This window comes from Amphibalanus amphitrite, unplaced genomic scaffold, assembly GCF_019059575.1.
Source record: "Amphibalanus amphitrite isolate SeventyFive unplaced genomic scaffold, NRLGWU_Aamphi_draft 001374F_arrow, whole genome shotgun sequence".
Lineage (NCBI taxonomy): Eukaryota > Metazoa > Arthropoda > Thecostraca > Balanomorpha > Balanidae > Amphibalanus > Amphibalanus amphitrite.
In genome coordinates, this window is record NW_024882867.1 from 66,281 (window position 1) to 81,365 (window position 15,085).

At 55.0% G+C, this 15,085-nt stretch overlaps 2 protein-coding genes across 4 annotated transcripts; both read right to left on the bottom strand.

Annotated features, from left to right (window-relative positions):
- Positions 1–1,638: 1,638 nt before the first annotated feature.
- Positions 1,639–5,877, bottom strand: LOC122372569 (dehydrogenase/reductase SDR family member on chromosome X-like). Its single transcript, XM_043349926.1, has 6 exons — positions 5,766–5,877; positions 4,813–4,920; positions 4,297–4,470; positions 3,720–3,933; positions 3,276–3,477; positions 1,639–1,836 (listed from the first exon to the last, which is right to left on the bottom strand). The coding sequence occupies exons 1-6, from the start codon at positions 5,875–5,877 to the stop codon at positions 1,639–1,641; spliced, it is 1,008 nt and encodes a 335-aa protein (XP_043205861.1).
- A 370-nt stretch (positions 5,878–6,247) lies between these two features.
- LOC122372573 lies at positions 6,248–15,019 on the bottom strand. 3 transcript variants are annotated; one of them, XM_043349937.1, is made up of 3 exons: positions 14,871–15,019; positions 13,957–14,049; positions 6,248–12,443 (listed from the first exon to the last, which is right to left on the bottom strand). In XM_043349937.1, the coding sequence occupies exon 3, from the start codon at positions 12,202–12,204 to the stop codon at positions 6,661–6,663; it is 5,544 nt and encodes a 1,847-aa protein (XP_043205872.1). In that variant the 5' UTR covers positions 12,205–12,443; positions 13,957–14,049; positions 14,871–15,019; the 3' UTR covers positions 6,248–6,660. The 3 variants fall into 3 exon arrangements, with proteins under 3 accessions (XP_043205872.1, XP_043205871.1, XP_043205873.1); XM_043349936.1 differs by having other exon boundaries at positions 14,847–15,019; XM_043349938.1 differs by having other exon boundaries at positions 14,894–14,919.
- Between the last annotated feature and the right edge of the window lie 66 nt (positions 15,020–15,085).

Below are 15,085 nucleotides of genomic sequence, written 5' to 3' on the forward strand. Positions count from 1 at the left end.
ACTCACAACACCGCTATATCATTCTCGGCAGGACTCAAACTGGCTCAGATACTTTCAAAACTGGCGGGCACCACCAGCGCTTTGCGCTGAACTTTAACCCGCGCCCTGCTGGGGGTCCTGGATTTCCACGCCCTGCTGGGGGGGGGGGGGTGTTTGAACACCCCCCCTTGTAACTCGGCTCCTGGGCCACGTAGCGATACGCGGAAGGCGGCGTTCGAAAGAGCGTCAAAAATAATGACGAAATCACTTCAGTCAATTTTTTGGTCAGGTCAAAGGTCAGGTCACCAGAGGTCATTGAAGGCAAAATTTCGCCGATTTCCAGGTCGAATGTCGAAAATTTCCAAGAAGCCAACGCATAACTCGGGAACCAATAGAGCTACAGCGCCGCGGAAAAGTGCATTCGATAGCCCTATTAACGCCCTTTCTGAGTAATTCTCTCAGATTTGACCTAACGTCAACGGTTTTGCCTCCAGGGGGCAAAAACTGCAAAAATAGACGATTTTTTCGAAAACAGTTTTTCTGCAATAACTTTTGACCCAAGCCTTGTACGAGCTTACTTTTACCGGCATCGTGTTCCTCTCGTCAAGACGCATCGAATGAACTATAACTTGACCTTGAAAGGTCAACTTGAAAATTTGACCTCAGGTCAAGGTCATGACCTGACCGGAAAGGGTCATGTTGCATATCAGTCGATCCGTATCGTCGAGCTGAACACATCTAAGGCGTTTTCATCGCTCTAGCATGCCTCTATCAAAAGTTATTTGCGAAAAACTGTTCGATACCATTCGTGACCTTAGATGACCTCAGGGCATAAACAAGGGTCACGGACACCATTTTCATGTTCAGTGTGTCTAAACCACTTGTAATTCGGTGTTTGGGAGTGTTTATAATGTCTTGCATCCAAAAGAGGCGCATTTCAATTTTCTCCCATTGACTTATAATGGCGAGGTCGCAAAATTGACCTGACCTTAGGTCATCGATATCAAAATTCTGAGATATACATTTTGTACAAGCTATTGCCTTTAGCAATCGCTGAAAGTTTCAAAGCGATCGGTCACTCGGTGTAGCTATGACAGACATTGAAAGTTTTTATGAGGTGAGGTCACTTCAAGTGACCTGGTGACCTGACCTTGAATGACCTTGGTCTGAAATTTTCACAACATGTGTAGAATTGATGTATGATAAGGTGTACCAAAAACGGCGGCGCTCCGCGCCGCCGTTTTTGAGATATTCGCGAAAAACCACAAGGGGGGGTGTTCAAACACCCCCCCCCAGCAGGGCGCGGGTTAAGTATATAACATCACCTTAGCCATATAGTTGTTTGAGCAAGTGCGTCATCTTTCCAGAAATATCCTTACACCTTGACGATAACAACAACCAGAACTAAGTGTTCAACAACGGCCGATCCACAACAGAGTACAAAAAAGCAGAGGACGTTTAGTACAGAGGACATAGAGCATAGACAACACAAATGCCACATATATTTCCACCACCATCGTCGCTTTGGTCCCGCATAAAGGATACGATATGAAAATAATCCCATGGGTCTCATCTCCACAACATGTTCGTTGGCCGAGCGCCCAGCGCCGGCCTATGTGCGGATTCTAGACCGAAGAGCTGGTTTCTCAGAAGCCCACCCTACAGTTCCCCCTCCTTGAACGCGTCTACCTTACAGAGCTGGCGACTCAGCTGCCACATCTTCTCCTGCTGCTGCTTGTCCTCAGTGTAGCGCGCAGAACGGTACACGGCCGCGTTCTCAAAGTGGGCGCCGGTGACACCCTCTGACTCGGGTGACAGACAGGCGTACAGCAGCGTCTCGGCGCCGTCCTGAGGGCTCTGGGGGCACACCGGGGGAGTGGTGAGAAACGGGGAGACACGGGACAGCACTAGCGCTGGACAGAGGGCAGCACTGGTAGACTGAACAGTCCTGTGCAGAAGTGAGCAGGACAAGAAGCACCATTTGGGCCAGAGACCGCAGTAAACTCCACCAAACTCGCTGGGAAACCGTACCTAAACATTTATCACGATATTGGCGCGAGTCATTTGCATAAAGCTAGTTTAGCTATAACGCACAAAACAAGGAACACATGTTTTTCGTAAGGTGTTAGATAATGCACTAAAGTGACTCAACGAGTTCTATTTCGTCAACCGTTCAACAAATCCACAAGCGTTCTTTTAACCCTCGCCGGCCGAGGGGGGGGGGGCGGGTGCCGCCCCCCCCATAGGGTTTTTTTTCGCGATAGCTCCGAACACGCTGGCGATAGAGAGCTGGAACTTGGCATACCTGACCTTTGATCCAAGCCGCATCTTTTGACACCAACCGAATTTTTGGGTCAGGTCAGATCACTGACCTATGACGTCATAAGTGAACCTCTGCACGGTCTTCAGATGTCGCAACTTCGCAACGCCCTCACTGCTAGAGGAGATGTCACAGGGAAATGAAACTTGCAGGATCTAGTATCCATTATGAGTCCCACAACTTGTATATCTCGGATTTTTCCTAAAGGTCATATGAGGTCAGGTCATTTTCGTGACCTCACCATTATAAGTCAATGGGGAAAAATTCAAACTGCTATTCTGGCGCCGGGAACGATCTCCAACTATCTCAAGCACACAGAATCGTGATTTTATGCACTCCTTGCAAGGTTAGATGCGTCACTTTTGCAATGTTGACCTTGAGTGACGTCATTTATGACGTCATCAAGGTCATATTAGTTTTTCGTCAATAACTCTTGACCAAATTGAGCTAGCGAGTCGGGAAAGCCACCAATGGACTCAGGAAGGCCTGCCGAATCGAATGATATGCGACATGACCTCTTTCGACCAACTTCGTGACCTGGGGGTGCTGACCTGACCTTGACCTGAGGTCAACACCCCAAGTTGACCTGACCCGGACAAAAAGTATATCATTCGACGCGCCTGAGCGAGGCGAACACGATGCTGCCAAAATCGGCGCTCTGCGGCCGTTTTTTGCGAAGTTATTCACCAAAAACTGAACCGTACCTTGGGGCACTTGACCTGACCTCAGAGGTCACCGGTTGACCTAGGACCTTAAAATCGGGTACCAATCTCTGCGTCTCGTAACGGCGCACACGCTCGTTTTTTCCGCGACGCGCTAGCTCCACCAGGGGCGAAACGGCGAGGGGGGGTCGTACCCGCCCCCCCCCCTCGGCCGGCGCGTATGTAGAAAACCAATAGGTCCGGCGAGGGTTAAGATCTACAAGACTTCGATTCGATCCTTAACGCATAATAAATCTAGACAGACGAACACATACCTTCCACAGCTTCTTGAGCACGGGCGAGGCCATCTTGTAGAGCGTGGTGTAGTCGTAAAGGTCGGTGTAGATGACCCCCGGATGGAGCGAGCAGCAGGTCACATTATCCTCCGAGTCCTTGGCCTTGTTAGCCAGGTACTTGGTGCACAGTATCTGGGCGCCCTTGGATTGGAAATACGCTCCCTTCGGCGAGTACACTTTGCTGGAAAAAATAACAACCGACTTAGAAGAGTGGTGACCTGCTCCGCTATTTGTAAACGAATACGTCAGCCTATCTCACAACAGAAACGAAGCACTACGTAAAATAGCACCGAAGAAAAATAATGACTGATAAGAGGGTTAGGAGATTCGTGCCTCGTGCGCTCTACGCGCCGGATAACTTGGTACGATGATCGGCTTTGGTCGAGAGCAATGACGTCTCGAGGCTGACCGCCTGGCGCCCACCTGAGCATGATGTCGTCGAAGTTCATGCCGCTGCAGCAGTTGTGCGCCGTGGAGGACACGTTGACGATGCGCGCCTTCCGCTCGGGAGTGCCCGACTCGCGCAGCCGCGGGTACAGCATGTGCTGCATGGTGAAGTGTCCCAGGTGGTTGACGGCCATCTGCATCTCGAAGCCGTCCTCGGTGAGCTCGTGCTTCGGATAGAACATGATGCCGGCTGGAACGGAGTGAAGCGTACCGCTTCAGAATGCGTTCATCGCCAGCAAAAACGTTCCACAGAAGTCTCAGCGTGAGAAACATGAAAAAAATACATTAAAGGGTGCAGTCAGGGGCTCTAAAGTAGGCATTAGGTGTTTTTTAATTTCTTTTGTAGGCATGTCGTTGACGAAGTGTAATTAATTTTTGTGATAAACGAGTAAGCAGGAACAGTTCCTCCTCCATTCCACCTTATTGCGGGCAAAATGTGTAATCCTCTTGTCATACCCAGCTTTCGATCACCCTCCTTTGTCTGAAGGACTGGCCGAAAGACAGCAGAGGGTTCCTGCTGACCCATCCAACACCACGTTAACCCCCGACTGACCGTTACAGAGCAGCACGTGCAGCGGCAGACCCGAGTCGATGAAGCGCTGACAGAAGGCGCGCACCGACTCCTGCTTGGTCAGGTCCAGTGGCCACACCTCCAGCTTGCACTGGCCGCCGGCCTCGGTGGCCAGCGGCTGCAGCGTCTTGGAGGCCTTGTCCGGGTTGCTGGAGCCTGCCGAGGGTGGTGGGTGAGTTAGCATAGCGAGCAGTTCCGCAAATAGAGTCCGTTTAGAGCGCTGCAAGGTTACAATAGACCGTGGAGTCAAGACGTTACGACGCAGCGCAAAAGACAATGGATGACAACGCAATGACCGGAGAGCAGTGCACAACACGTCACTGCAGTGGGTGCGTGGTGCAGAATAAATGCATATTTCTTTATCCGAGACGACAGGCGAAATATTCGAGTTCAGGCCCCAGACAAACCAGAGCAAACAAATGAACAGCTTGTAACTTTCAACATACATAGGAAACTAAAAGTCAAGAGATGACGGGCGCACTGCTGCGAATAACTCACCAACGATGAGGTGCATGTTGAGTTTGAGCATCGTTTTGACGGCCTCCAGTCCGATGCCTCGGGAGCCACCGGTGATGACTGCCACCCGGCCATCCTGCGACACCAGATCTGCGGAAACACAGTCACTGTGGCCACTCCCGGCTCCAGCTCCGGCTCCGGGATATTGGCATAAAGCGATATTAACTATTACTGATACGCTACACTGTCCATGTTGTGCACGAAGTAGGTACTAAGTGTGCTGTGCACTTCTTAGATCCAACACCATAAAAGTAAAGTTCAGGTGAGACATCAGCGATTCTCACCATGCAGTATTTCAATGAAATGCTTGACAATCACGGAACATAGCCGTAACATCTTCATAAACCGTTTATCCCAAAACGAAGAAATACAGGTACGTACGCATTTACACGTGCGGAATCGATGCATAACAATAGTCTAGCATAACCACACAGATTTACGCATGCTATACCCACACACCAGGCAAAATGAGCTGAAAACGAGGGAGCAGGAGGTACGTAGATTATGACATTTGGCAGTATGTGCAATGCGAGGGTTTACATACATAGTTTAAATAATGTACAAATATTTACATATTATAGAATATAAAGCGCAAACAAAAGTTACCCATTAGTCACTACCTTCACCAGCGACATAAATTAGCAAGTGGCTGTGGTGCATTATACAAATGAAGACTTCAACAGAGTTCATAACTCATCATCAGCAGTTTCTGGGCGGCTATCTCACAACGATCATCACCTCCAGAGTGAGTGGTGCCCTCTGCTGGCTCCGCCGGTGCTCACCTTGTGTCACGCGCCGATGGTACAGCCACTCCCTCACCATTGCCATCAACCCGACGACGACCACCGATACCTCGCACCACAACCACATGCAGAGCTGGGCCCACATCATCTGCAACGGCGCAGGCTGTCAGTGGCGCGCCGGCGCACACTCACCGGCGTTCTTCTTCACGGGAAAGAGCAGCTCGCGGTACATGATGGGCACGCCCTCCATCAGGAAGGCGACGTTATCGCGGGTCAGCACGGCGGCAGAGCGCAGCATGGCCATCCTGGTGAAATATCGTGTCAATGATACTAACACTGACACAAACAGGAGAGCGCAGAATGACCATCCTGGCGATAGATTGCCAATGACACTGATACTGACACACAGTGAAATGCACCACTACCAACCAAACAAAAACCAGCAGCCCTTTTATTCCCTCTACTGAAGCAGTGTCCCATTCCTCTCTTTTTGGTGGTGTTCCCGTGTCCCAGCCCTGAACCAGGAAACGGCAATTTCTCCAGCACCCCGTCCCCCGTCCCCACATACAAATCGTCCCTCGACTCACCTTGCTCGCTGTGGATGTATGACGTATGTGATACCGGATACGGATCAGTGGAGGTAGCGTCGTGGAGAGGAGAGGAACACAGTACGGTGTAGGTTGTAGAAAGTCGTTTATTCGATCGTTTCGGTCGTTTCACATGGTTGCAATTATTGATTAACCGTTTTAGGTTCTTTGGGAATTGACATTCAGCGAGGCGATGATTTCGCAGCTTTGTTTGTTATAGATCGCATTGAAAGACAAGGACTAGGTGACAAGATGATCAAGGATCACGGACAAAATTGGATTCAATAGAAAACGTTAGACAATTTAATCAAATACAGCTAATGTTTCTGGCAGATCTCTTACGATCAGCTCAGTCTTCAACCCCGAGTTCGAACAGCATGTCGTTTCGGCAGATTTCGCACTATCTGGCGGCTGACATGATCGGACCCCAACGGTCTTGGGTTTTGCTGGGGACGCCAGTCGGTAGACGTCTCCCATCGGTCGGTCCGTCGTCGCTCGATTCAGACCCGAGCGCCCAGGTGGCAGCGACCGGCGCTGTCGGGCAGCATCTGCGCCGCGCCACCTGCGGCCACACACGCTACCACGGGGACGGAGAGCCTCTGAGCTCCGTCATCCACCACTACCTCCAGCAGGCAGAACACTGACCTACTGCGCACGGCCGCCGAGGGCGTCAGTTGGACACGGAGCACCGCCTGACCGCCGGCCGGCAGCACTCCCAGCTCAGGCCAGACACGCACCCCGACCGGCGGACCCGGCGGGATGACCCGGAACGTCAGAGGGGTGTCTGCCGTGCTGCAGAGCGCCAGCTCGGCACAGACGGCCCGGTCCGGCCGCACCAGGCCCAGGTCGAGCCGCTCGGGCCGGCAGAGAACGGCGCCGGAGCCGACGGGCGGAAGAGGTGGCTCGCCGCGTGCCGCCGCCACCAGTCGCAGCGGCTCGTGCTTCAGTCTCCGTCTTGCTGGAGCCGGTCGTTCCTCGGGCGGGGTCTGCCGCAGCGTGGCCAGAAACTGGCGACCGTCCGCGGTCAGGAAGAAGCCCGGGAATCGGCGCCGGCGCAGCATCTCTCGGTAGATGAGGATCTTGTCCAGCTCGCGGATATCGACGGCTGCCGACGGCGCACGGCTGCGTCGATGTCGGTGTCGCTGTGTCGGTTCGTCGACTGTCTGCACCGGTGCCGGCGACGGTGAGGCCGTCGAACTGAGCCAGTTCAGCAGTCGGTCCGGCTCGTAGACATGCTGGACGTGAGTCAGGGGCGGCTCGTCGGCCGGCAGCTGCCCGTCGCCGTCCGACTCGGAGCGCCACCGGAGCCGGAGAGCGTTTACAGCGCGCAGCACGGCTAGTCGGCGCGGCTCGGGGAGTGGTGGGGATACCAGGAGCTCGCGGGTACACACCAGGCCAGAGGGTAGCCGCGGCGGGGGAGGCGAGCCAGCGCCGGCCACCGGCTCCCCACCGCCCCACACAGTAGCGCCGGCCTGAGGCGGCTCGGCGTCCCGACAGAGTAGCTGCAGATCGCGGCAGCGAAGGTTCGGCGGAACGATAGTGGCCTCGCGGTAGGGCACGCGCCACCGCTCAGCCAGCGTTGTTCCCACCGGTCGGAACGTTTTCACCACCGTCAGCTCGTCGTCCTGCTGATGAGGCTCCTGGACAGCGAGCGCGCCCGGCGTGCTCTCCACGTCCTCCAAGTACCGCTCGGCTTCATCGGAGGCCATCAGTCGGACCCCATCTCCGTGCCGATACAGCACGAACAGCTCGGGACGCTCTGCCATCACCGTCTCCAGCTCCACCTGCCTACGGAGGTGAAGCGGCAGCGGGTCCGGTAGGGGCTCCGGTGCCGCGCCGACCGGTTCGAGCCGCCCCTCTGCGGTGACATGCCACACCGCGCCGTCACCGTCCACAGTCTCACAGAGGGCACCACAACCGTCCGGGGCCAGACGCAGTGTGTGCACCACGGGCCGGCGGCCGGTGTCACCCGGCCCGCTGAAACACAGCACCTGGTCGTCGAGCTGCAGACGCGATCCGTCCGGCTGGCTCAGGTAGAAGAATCCCGCGCTGTCAGCTTCTACTAGAAGACCGCGTGGCAGTCGGACGCGGCAACGTGCTTCAGCTTGGTCCATCTCAACCCTCGCGTACTCCGGGTGTTCGATTGTGACAGAACGCTGCGCACAGGTCGCGTCATCGACGGTAACCTGAGCGCCGAGCAGCCAGGTGACTGTTGCGGCCCCGATCCAACCCGACTCATTCACGAGATAGTCGGAGCAGCCGGGCGGGCGAGGCTCGGCACCGGCCACGACTGGGGGCGGCGGGGGCGGTGAGATGGTGACACGCGTGCCGTCGGCCAGCTGCAGCACAGACTGTCCGCCGGGACGGACCACGGCACGCGCTCCGTCCTCCCGCTGCAGGTACAGCTCGCGAGTCACCGGATCCGTGGCCATCTTTGTGAGCAGCGGGCGGGGTTCGGGCGGAGCGTCCGGCTCCCAGCTGAGGCGACGGCCGGCGCCGGTGACTGCGCGCACCAGAGTGAGACCTGCGTCGGAGCGTCGGTAGGTGGTCTGTCCGCCGTCGGTGCTCAGAACGCGTACCTCGTCCTCCGGCTGATCGGCGCCGTGCAGGAGGAGCAGCGATCCGTCACTCAGATACACTCGCACCCGGCGCCGCTCGCAGGCAGCGTCAACATAATATTGGACCACTCGCAGACGCGGCTCCGGACCAGGCCAGAACGGTTCTGGCTGCAGCTCCACCACCAGCCCGCTGGGACAGGACAGTCGCAGAGTCTGTACCAGCCGCCCGGCGACTTCAGCCGGCTGATCGGGACACTCATCCGCCGGCGGACCGGACGGAACTTCCACCAGCGGAGGCGCCGGTGATTCCTCCTCCGCCGGCTGCCGCTTCTTCCCCGCGGCCTTCTTTGGTTCCGCCTTCTTCTCCTTCTTTGTCTCCTTCTTTTTGCTCTTCTCTGGTGGGGAGCGGTGTCGCACAGACCGGCGTGATTGCGGTGGGGACATTGGCGGCTCTTCGGACCCAGGCGTAGGTGGAGGGGCCTCCTGTGGTGGGGGCGCCGGCGCCGGCTCCTGTGGCGGCGGCTGCGGCTCGCGCATCACGGTCTGAGGATGGAGCAGGATACCGCCCGCCAGCACCGCCACCAGGTCGGGCCGCTCGCCGGCCGGGTGGAGAGTGAGCCGCGTCTCACCTCGCCGCACGCTCACTGTTAGCGTTGCCGGGCCGTGCACGTAGCGACTGTGACGTACTGTCACATGAGAGCCGTCCCCAAAGTACTGCCGCTGCCGGCCGCCGTGCACGTCCAACAGCCGACCCAGAGACACGCTGTAACCTTCAAATACCTTCGGCGGCGGCACAGGGCTCGGTGAACGCTGCCTGGCGCCGGCGTTCGGAGTGTGAGGTCGGATCTCAAACTGCACCACACTGATGGCAGCCGGCGGCGGGGGCGGGGGCGACGGGGAGCCGCCCTCCTCCCGATGGTGACCCTTGTCGCTGTTTTTACGAGGGGATTGTTCGGAACTCCGACGGCGAGACTCCTTTCTCTTTTTGTCGGTCTGTTTGGCAGCCGGGGCCGGAGCGGGCTGTGTGGCAGGCTGGGTCGGCTCGCGGGGAGCTTCATCCTCCCCACGCTCCTGCCGGACGCTCGCCTCGTATTTTAGCGAGCCCGGTACCAGGAACATTGCGTCCGGCAGCTGAACGCCGGAGCCGGGCGGCGGCAGCTCGGCGGGCGACGGCCACGCGCTGCTTGCCGCCGAGCCGGGCCGCGACGGGGGTGTCTGCCGCGGCGCGAACGCATTTCGCAGCTGCCCGCACTGGTGCTGCATCCAGGAGCGCACTTCGGGCCAGTGCTGCACGTGCTCGATGAAGTCACGCAGACCGACGGCCGTGTGCGCTCGCCGCTGCCAATGATCACTCAGCGAGCCACCGCGCACACGCGGGTGACCGTACACCAGATAAAGGCCATCATCGCCGCCGAAATGGTAGGCGGCCAGGCGGCGACGGCCGTCCCGCGCAGCCTCCAGCGCCTGGGCCATGGTGAGCCGGTCCAGTCGTTCGCTGACACAGAACTCTGCGAACTGCGCTGGCGGCGTTAGCAGTTCATCGCCGGTATCCAGCGACTGGGCGTCGGGTTCCATCTGGCCGTGGCCGCACTCGGGCGCCAGCTGCTGACGGTCCGGTCGCACCGACTGGGCCGGAAGGAACGGGTGCGGGTAGGCCAGCGGGCCGCCGCCGCCGCCGCTGCAGTCGGCCGTCAGAGCCGGGTACATGGACTCGAACACCAGTTGCCGGAGCAGCAACTCGGCGGCGGGCTCGGAGCGCGGCCCGTCCTCGGCGGCCCGCAGCTCCTGGCGGGCAGCCTGGTGGCGCCACAGTGCGCCGCTCGGCGCCGGCAGCCGGCCCTGCAGCGCCTGCAGCTCGGCCGTCTGCGTCAGCACGTGCTCGGCACTCAGCACCGGCTCGCGGTCAGTCCAGTCCCAGAAAGCGGCGTTCACGTCGTCGCCCTCGTACACCAGCACGGGGCCGCGGTCGGCGTCGTCTATCCGCGGTGTGAACTCCTCCTGTAGGGCCACACGCCGCTCCAACTCCTCACAGTCAGGTTCTGGCGTGGGTTCATTTGGAGTCGGCGGCGCCGGCGTCTCCTGCTGACGCTGCCAGACCGGCATTGCCCACACACACACCTGCTCCACCAGAGCGTTCACCAGCAGCGGCACCGTGACCGTCTCGGGCGGCAGCGGCTCGAGTAGCCGCCGGTATTCGAGCGGGGGCTGAACACACGGCTCCAGCAGCTCCACCTCCGAGCCTGCTGGAGTGTTAGGCACAGACAGCTCCGCCATCGGCTCATCCGGCGGGGACTCGGGAGGCGGTGGTGGCGGGCGGGGTGCGTCCGGCACCGGCACAGCCGTCACACTCTGCACGTATCGTTCAAATAGCGAACGGAGACGCAGCAGGCGGTAGATCTCATACGCCACGGCTGTGTATACCTGATCGGCAGCACTGGTGGCGCTCGGCGCGAACTGCACCCGACACCTGTCCACTGCCACGCGCGTCACCGCAGTGTCCTCCAGCCCGCCGATGGGGTCCACCAGCTGCGCCGGCAGCTCGCTCCAAAACCATCCGGCCTGGTCGGTATCAGAGGAGGCTGCCGAGGCGCCGTTACGCAGATGACATCGCTCGCTGCCCAGAGCCACCAGCGACTCGACATGCACCCCACAGGCCGCCAGTTCACGAGGCAGCCGCGGCTCGCCGAACCCAACCAGCAGCACGTATAGATCGGGTCCGTCCGGCGGCTCGTCGTCCTTATAAGCCGGCTCGAGCGCCTCTCCACGCTTCCGCAGGGTGCTCGGACGGGTCTCACAGAACGCCTCGAATTCCTTATCCTCCTTATCAACACTCTTATCCTTCTCCGCGCTCTTATCCTCCTCTGCAGCGGCGGTCTTCTCTGGTTTGGTCGACATCTTTTTCTTCTTGGCCGGGACTTCCTTTTTCTTAGCCGCCTTGCCGGCGCTGGCCGCCTCGGGCGACGCGGGGATAGGTAGGGGATCCTCGGCGCCGGCGGCGGCCCTGCGCTCTGTCAGCAGCAGCGACAGCGCGTGCTTGACCACCATGGCCAGGGAGGTAGCGTCCAGCCGACCGTTGTCGCGGAGTACCTCACCTACGGCCGCCAGCATGCCCTCTTCGGGTGGCATACCGCACACGGCGTGACTTGCCGGCGGCTCGCGCTTACTGGCCTTCCCACCGGCCTTCTGTTTGGGATCAGGCGCCGGCTTTTTGACCTCCGGCACCAGCTTCAGCACGTCCTCCTGCTCCAGCAGTACGAACTGACGGCGCACACCGGAGCGGACGGCCGACAGCAGCATGGCCATGAGGTCGGCGTCGCTGTCGGTCTCCTCTCGGACCATGTACAGCCGCCACGAGAAGCCCTCCGCGTCCAGAGACCGACCGCGAAAGTCGGCCTCCCACCAGGGCGTCTCATCCACCACGGGCGCCTCAGAGGGCGCCTGCTCGACTTGCGGGGTTGAAGCCTTCTTGCCTTCTTTTTTACCCATTATGGCACTTTTGATTTGTCAAACCGTACTCACTGTATCCACTTTTTCGTAATTTCAATCAAAGCATGCTACTTTGAGTACTGAGCAGTTCACGTCCCTTCTCGGTTATTTCATATTCACTGTGATTTTCATGCACTTGAAATTTCGGAATAAGCATTCATTGGGCCTCATGGTTCGATCATGGTGGTTGAAGAGCCGAAGGACAGGATGAAGGACTTGTTGGAGAGGTTCATCGGAATCTGAAACAACCATGATCATCAGTTGAAATGGCACTAAGAAACCAAGTGGGTCATAAATCATTGATATTTTGGAGCTAATCAATTGAAGAGCGATGTCTTCTAGCCCCAAAATTCGTCACCTATATTATACCAACACGTTTCTGAGGCCAGTAACTATTAGCCGTTAACGGAAAGAAACTGAGAATGAGCGGCACCCTATCAGTAAAGTAATCTTACGGTAAGCTCTCAATATCCTTTTATCGTGTTGAAGCTCAGATACTATCGATACCACTGGAGAGTGGAGAGCTGCGTTTTTAATAACGATCAACCGCAACCAATCTTTATCGCTTCTGCTACTCCCTGCATTTAACACATTTATTTTTTGCAGAAAGGGGTCATAGAGGCATTGGAGACTCTCAGAGAGGGAGCTAGTGTCGGTCATTGACTTTACTATCATCGATAGCGTCACGAGTCAGGAAAAGGAAGCCTTTTTTCTGGGTAGCGATCTTTAAATGATACTGCACGACATGTTTCGCTAAAACGTGCGTTATCGAGAAACAGTCAGAACGGACACATCTGCTATTTATTTGAAGGCGTTTGGGATTCCTTAACAAGTCCGAATCCGATACTGTAACACTGTTTGAACTTCGAACAAAGCTCTCGACAAAAGTTCAAAGAATCTCGCGACGAGTACCTTCAACGTGCGTCGGTTACGATGCAAGCATCATTTTCGGGTATTCGAAAAGTACAATCAATCAGGCTTTCATCAGCCCAGAACTCAAAAACTGTTACTTCCCCAAGTTCACAAACTTTGAATCATACTACACATTGCATATTATCCATTAAATGTTACAATTTTTCATTCCGAGCTCCGGAGGGAGTATTCTTCAGTTTCGACCATCTAGATGACTCAGTATGCATTGAAAGCTGCAAATAGTCACAATGCAGGACCACACTGTAGTAGTGTTCTAGTCTTAGCAAAATAAGTGGAATAGTCACTTCAGATGCTCTGGTTCAGCTTTATACAACTATCTCCCAGTTCCCACCCAAACCTGACATGTGGGGCTCTAATTTGTTTTACTTTATAAACTCCTCATACCACCTGATTTTGCTCCTATGCCTACAATGGCTACTCCTATGCTTTTATTGGCTTCAGAGTTCAGGCTCAGAAATGGTCAGGACCCAGACTGTCATATAGGCAAGTAGGTAGATGCCTTTGTGTACTGTGTACTTACCTACATTATTACATACCTATAGTATATGCAAACACATGTGGAGTAGGAATTATCTTCAACTAATGATTTTTAGCATTACAGATTCCCATCTTTTAACAAAGAAAGGCATCACAAGTACCTAGGTAATATGTTTAGTGTACACAAGTGAATGTTGTAATAAAATCATGGGCCAAGGGGATTTAGAGTAAGTAAGAACCCACAACAAAATCAAGTTTGTTTTGTCCTACAGCAATAAAATGTATTCCCAACATGCACATTGCACAGTCAAATATTTTTTAACCTACTTTCTACAAACTTACCTTTGTCAATGCAAAGATGATGAAGAAAACTGATGGCCAGCAAATGACTTGTGCTGGGTTCTTGAAAACTCAGTTATGATGAAGTAGGTCTCCCTGTAAGGAACAGTAGGTAGGTACCTAACAAACAAAATAAAATGTTCCAATTCAATTATTTCAGTTCCAGTTTACAGCTGCAATGATGCAGACTTTATGCTTCAAGGTATAATTGGAAGTTCTGTTTGGAGAGTATTCCACACTCAATGTGGGTTTCAGTATGGAGATAAGTCAGGTAGCAGCATTTGAAGGTTGAGCTTAAAGTTTTGTATAAGCTTTCATTTACTGTTCCACAAGCCTAATGGGAGTTGAACAATGTTGATGTCTTCCCTGAAGTCAGACATGGAAGAACACAATACAAAGCAAGCATGCAGGATCACCACACTCGCATAATTGTCAATGGCTGAATGACTTTTTCAGTTTTGTCACCATCAGATTTAAAAAAATATGTTTTGTAGAATCAATTTCTTTCAATTTTCAAAAGGTAAAACTGTTTTGTAGCAAGCTGCCTGCAGCGATGTTCCTACCTATTGGGTTTCCATGGAAACATTAACAAACTCTAATGCTCGCAATGCGAATGCTGAAGCATAGAGGTGAATACGTCCCAAGCGCCGCACCAACCAACGCTGTAGCGCAATACAGCGGCGTGCCTTGAAACAGGGCCCTAATGCAACATACGGCTAACGGTAGGTACCGCTTCAGCTACCTACCTACCTTCAAACGACATCAAAACTTTTTTTTGAAAAAACTGTATTTTGAGCAGGCTATGGCTAAGTATTTCAATTTGGCATCATGCAAATTAACCAACCACGCAATTATTCCCGACTCAAACTCAGGGCACCCAACTTGAACTGTACCTGCCATCTGACCCGCGCAATAACCTGCAAAAGCGGCGACTACCAACCGAGTGACCTGTGACCTCGGCAACACAACTCAACAACAACCAAGAACTTGCAAAAGATAACTGTCTCTCGAATAGTGTTCAAAATTTCCACATCAAGAGTGTACGGAAGCTAAGCGAGCAGATCGCGACCAATCCTAGCTCGTTTCATTCTAATGATTCCTTAAAGTAAGTTTTATTTGTGTTAACAGAACA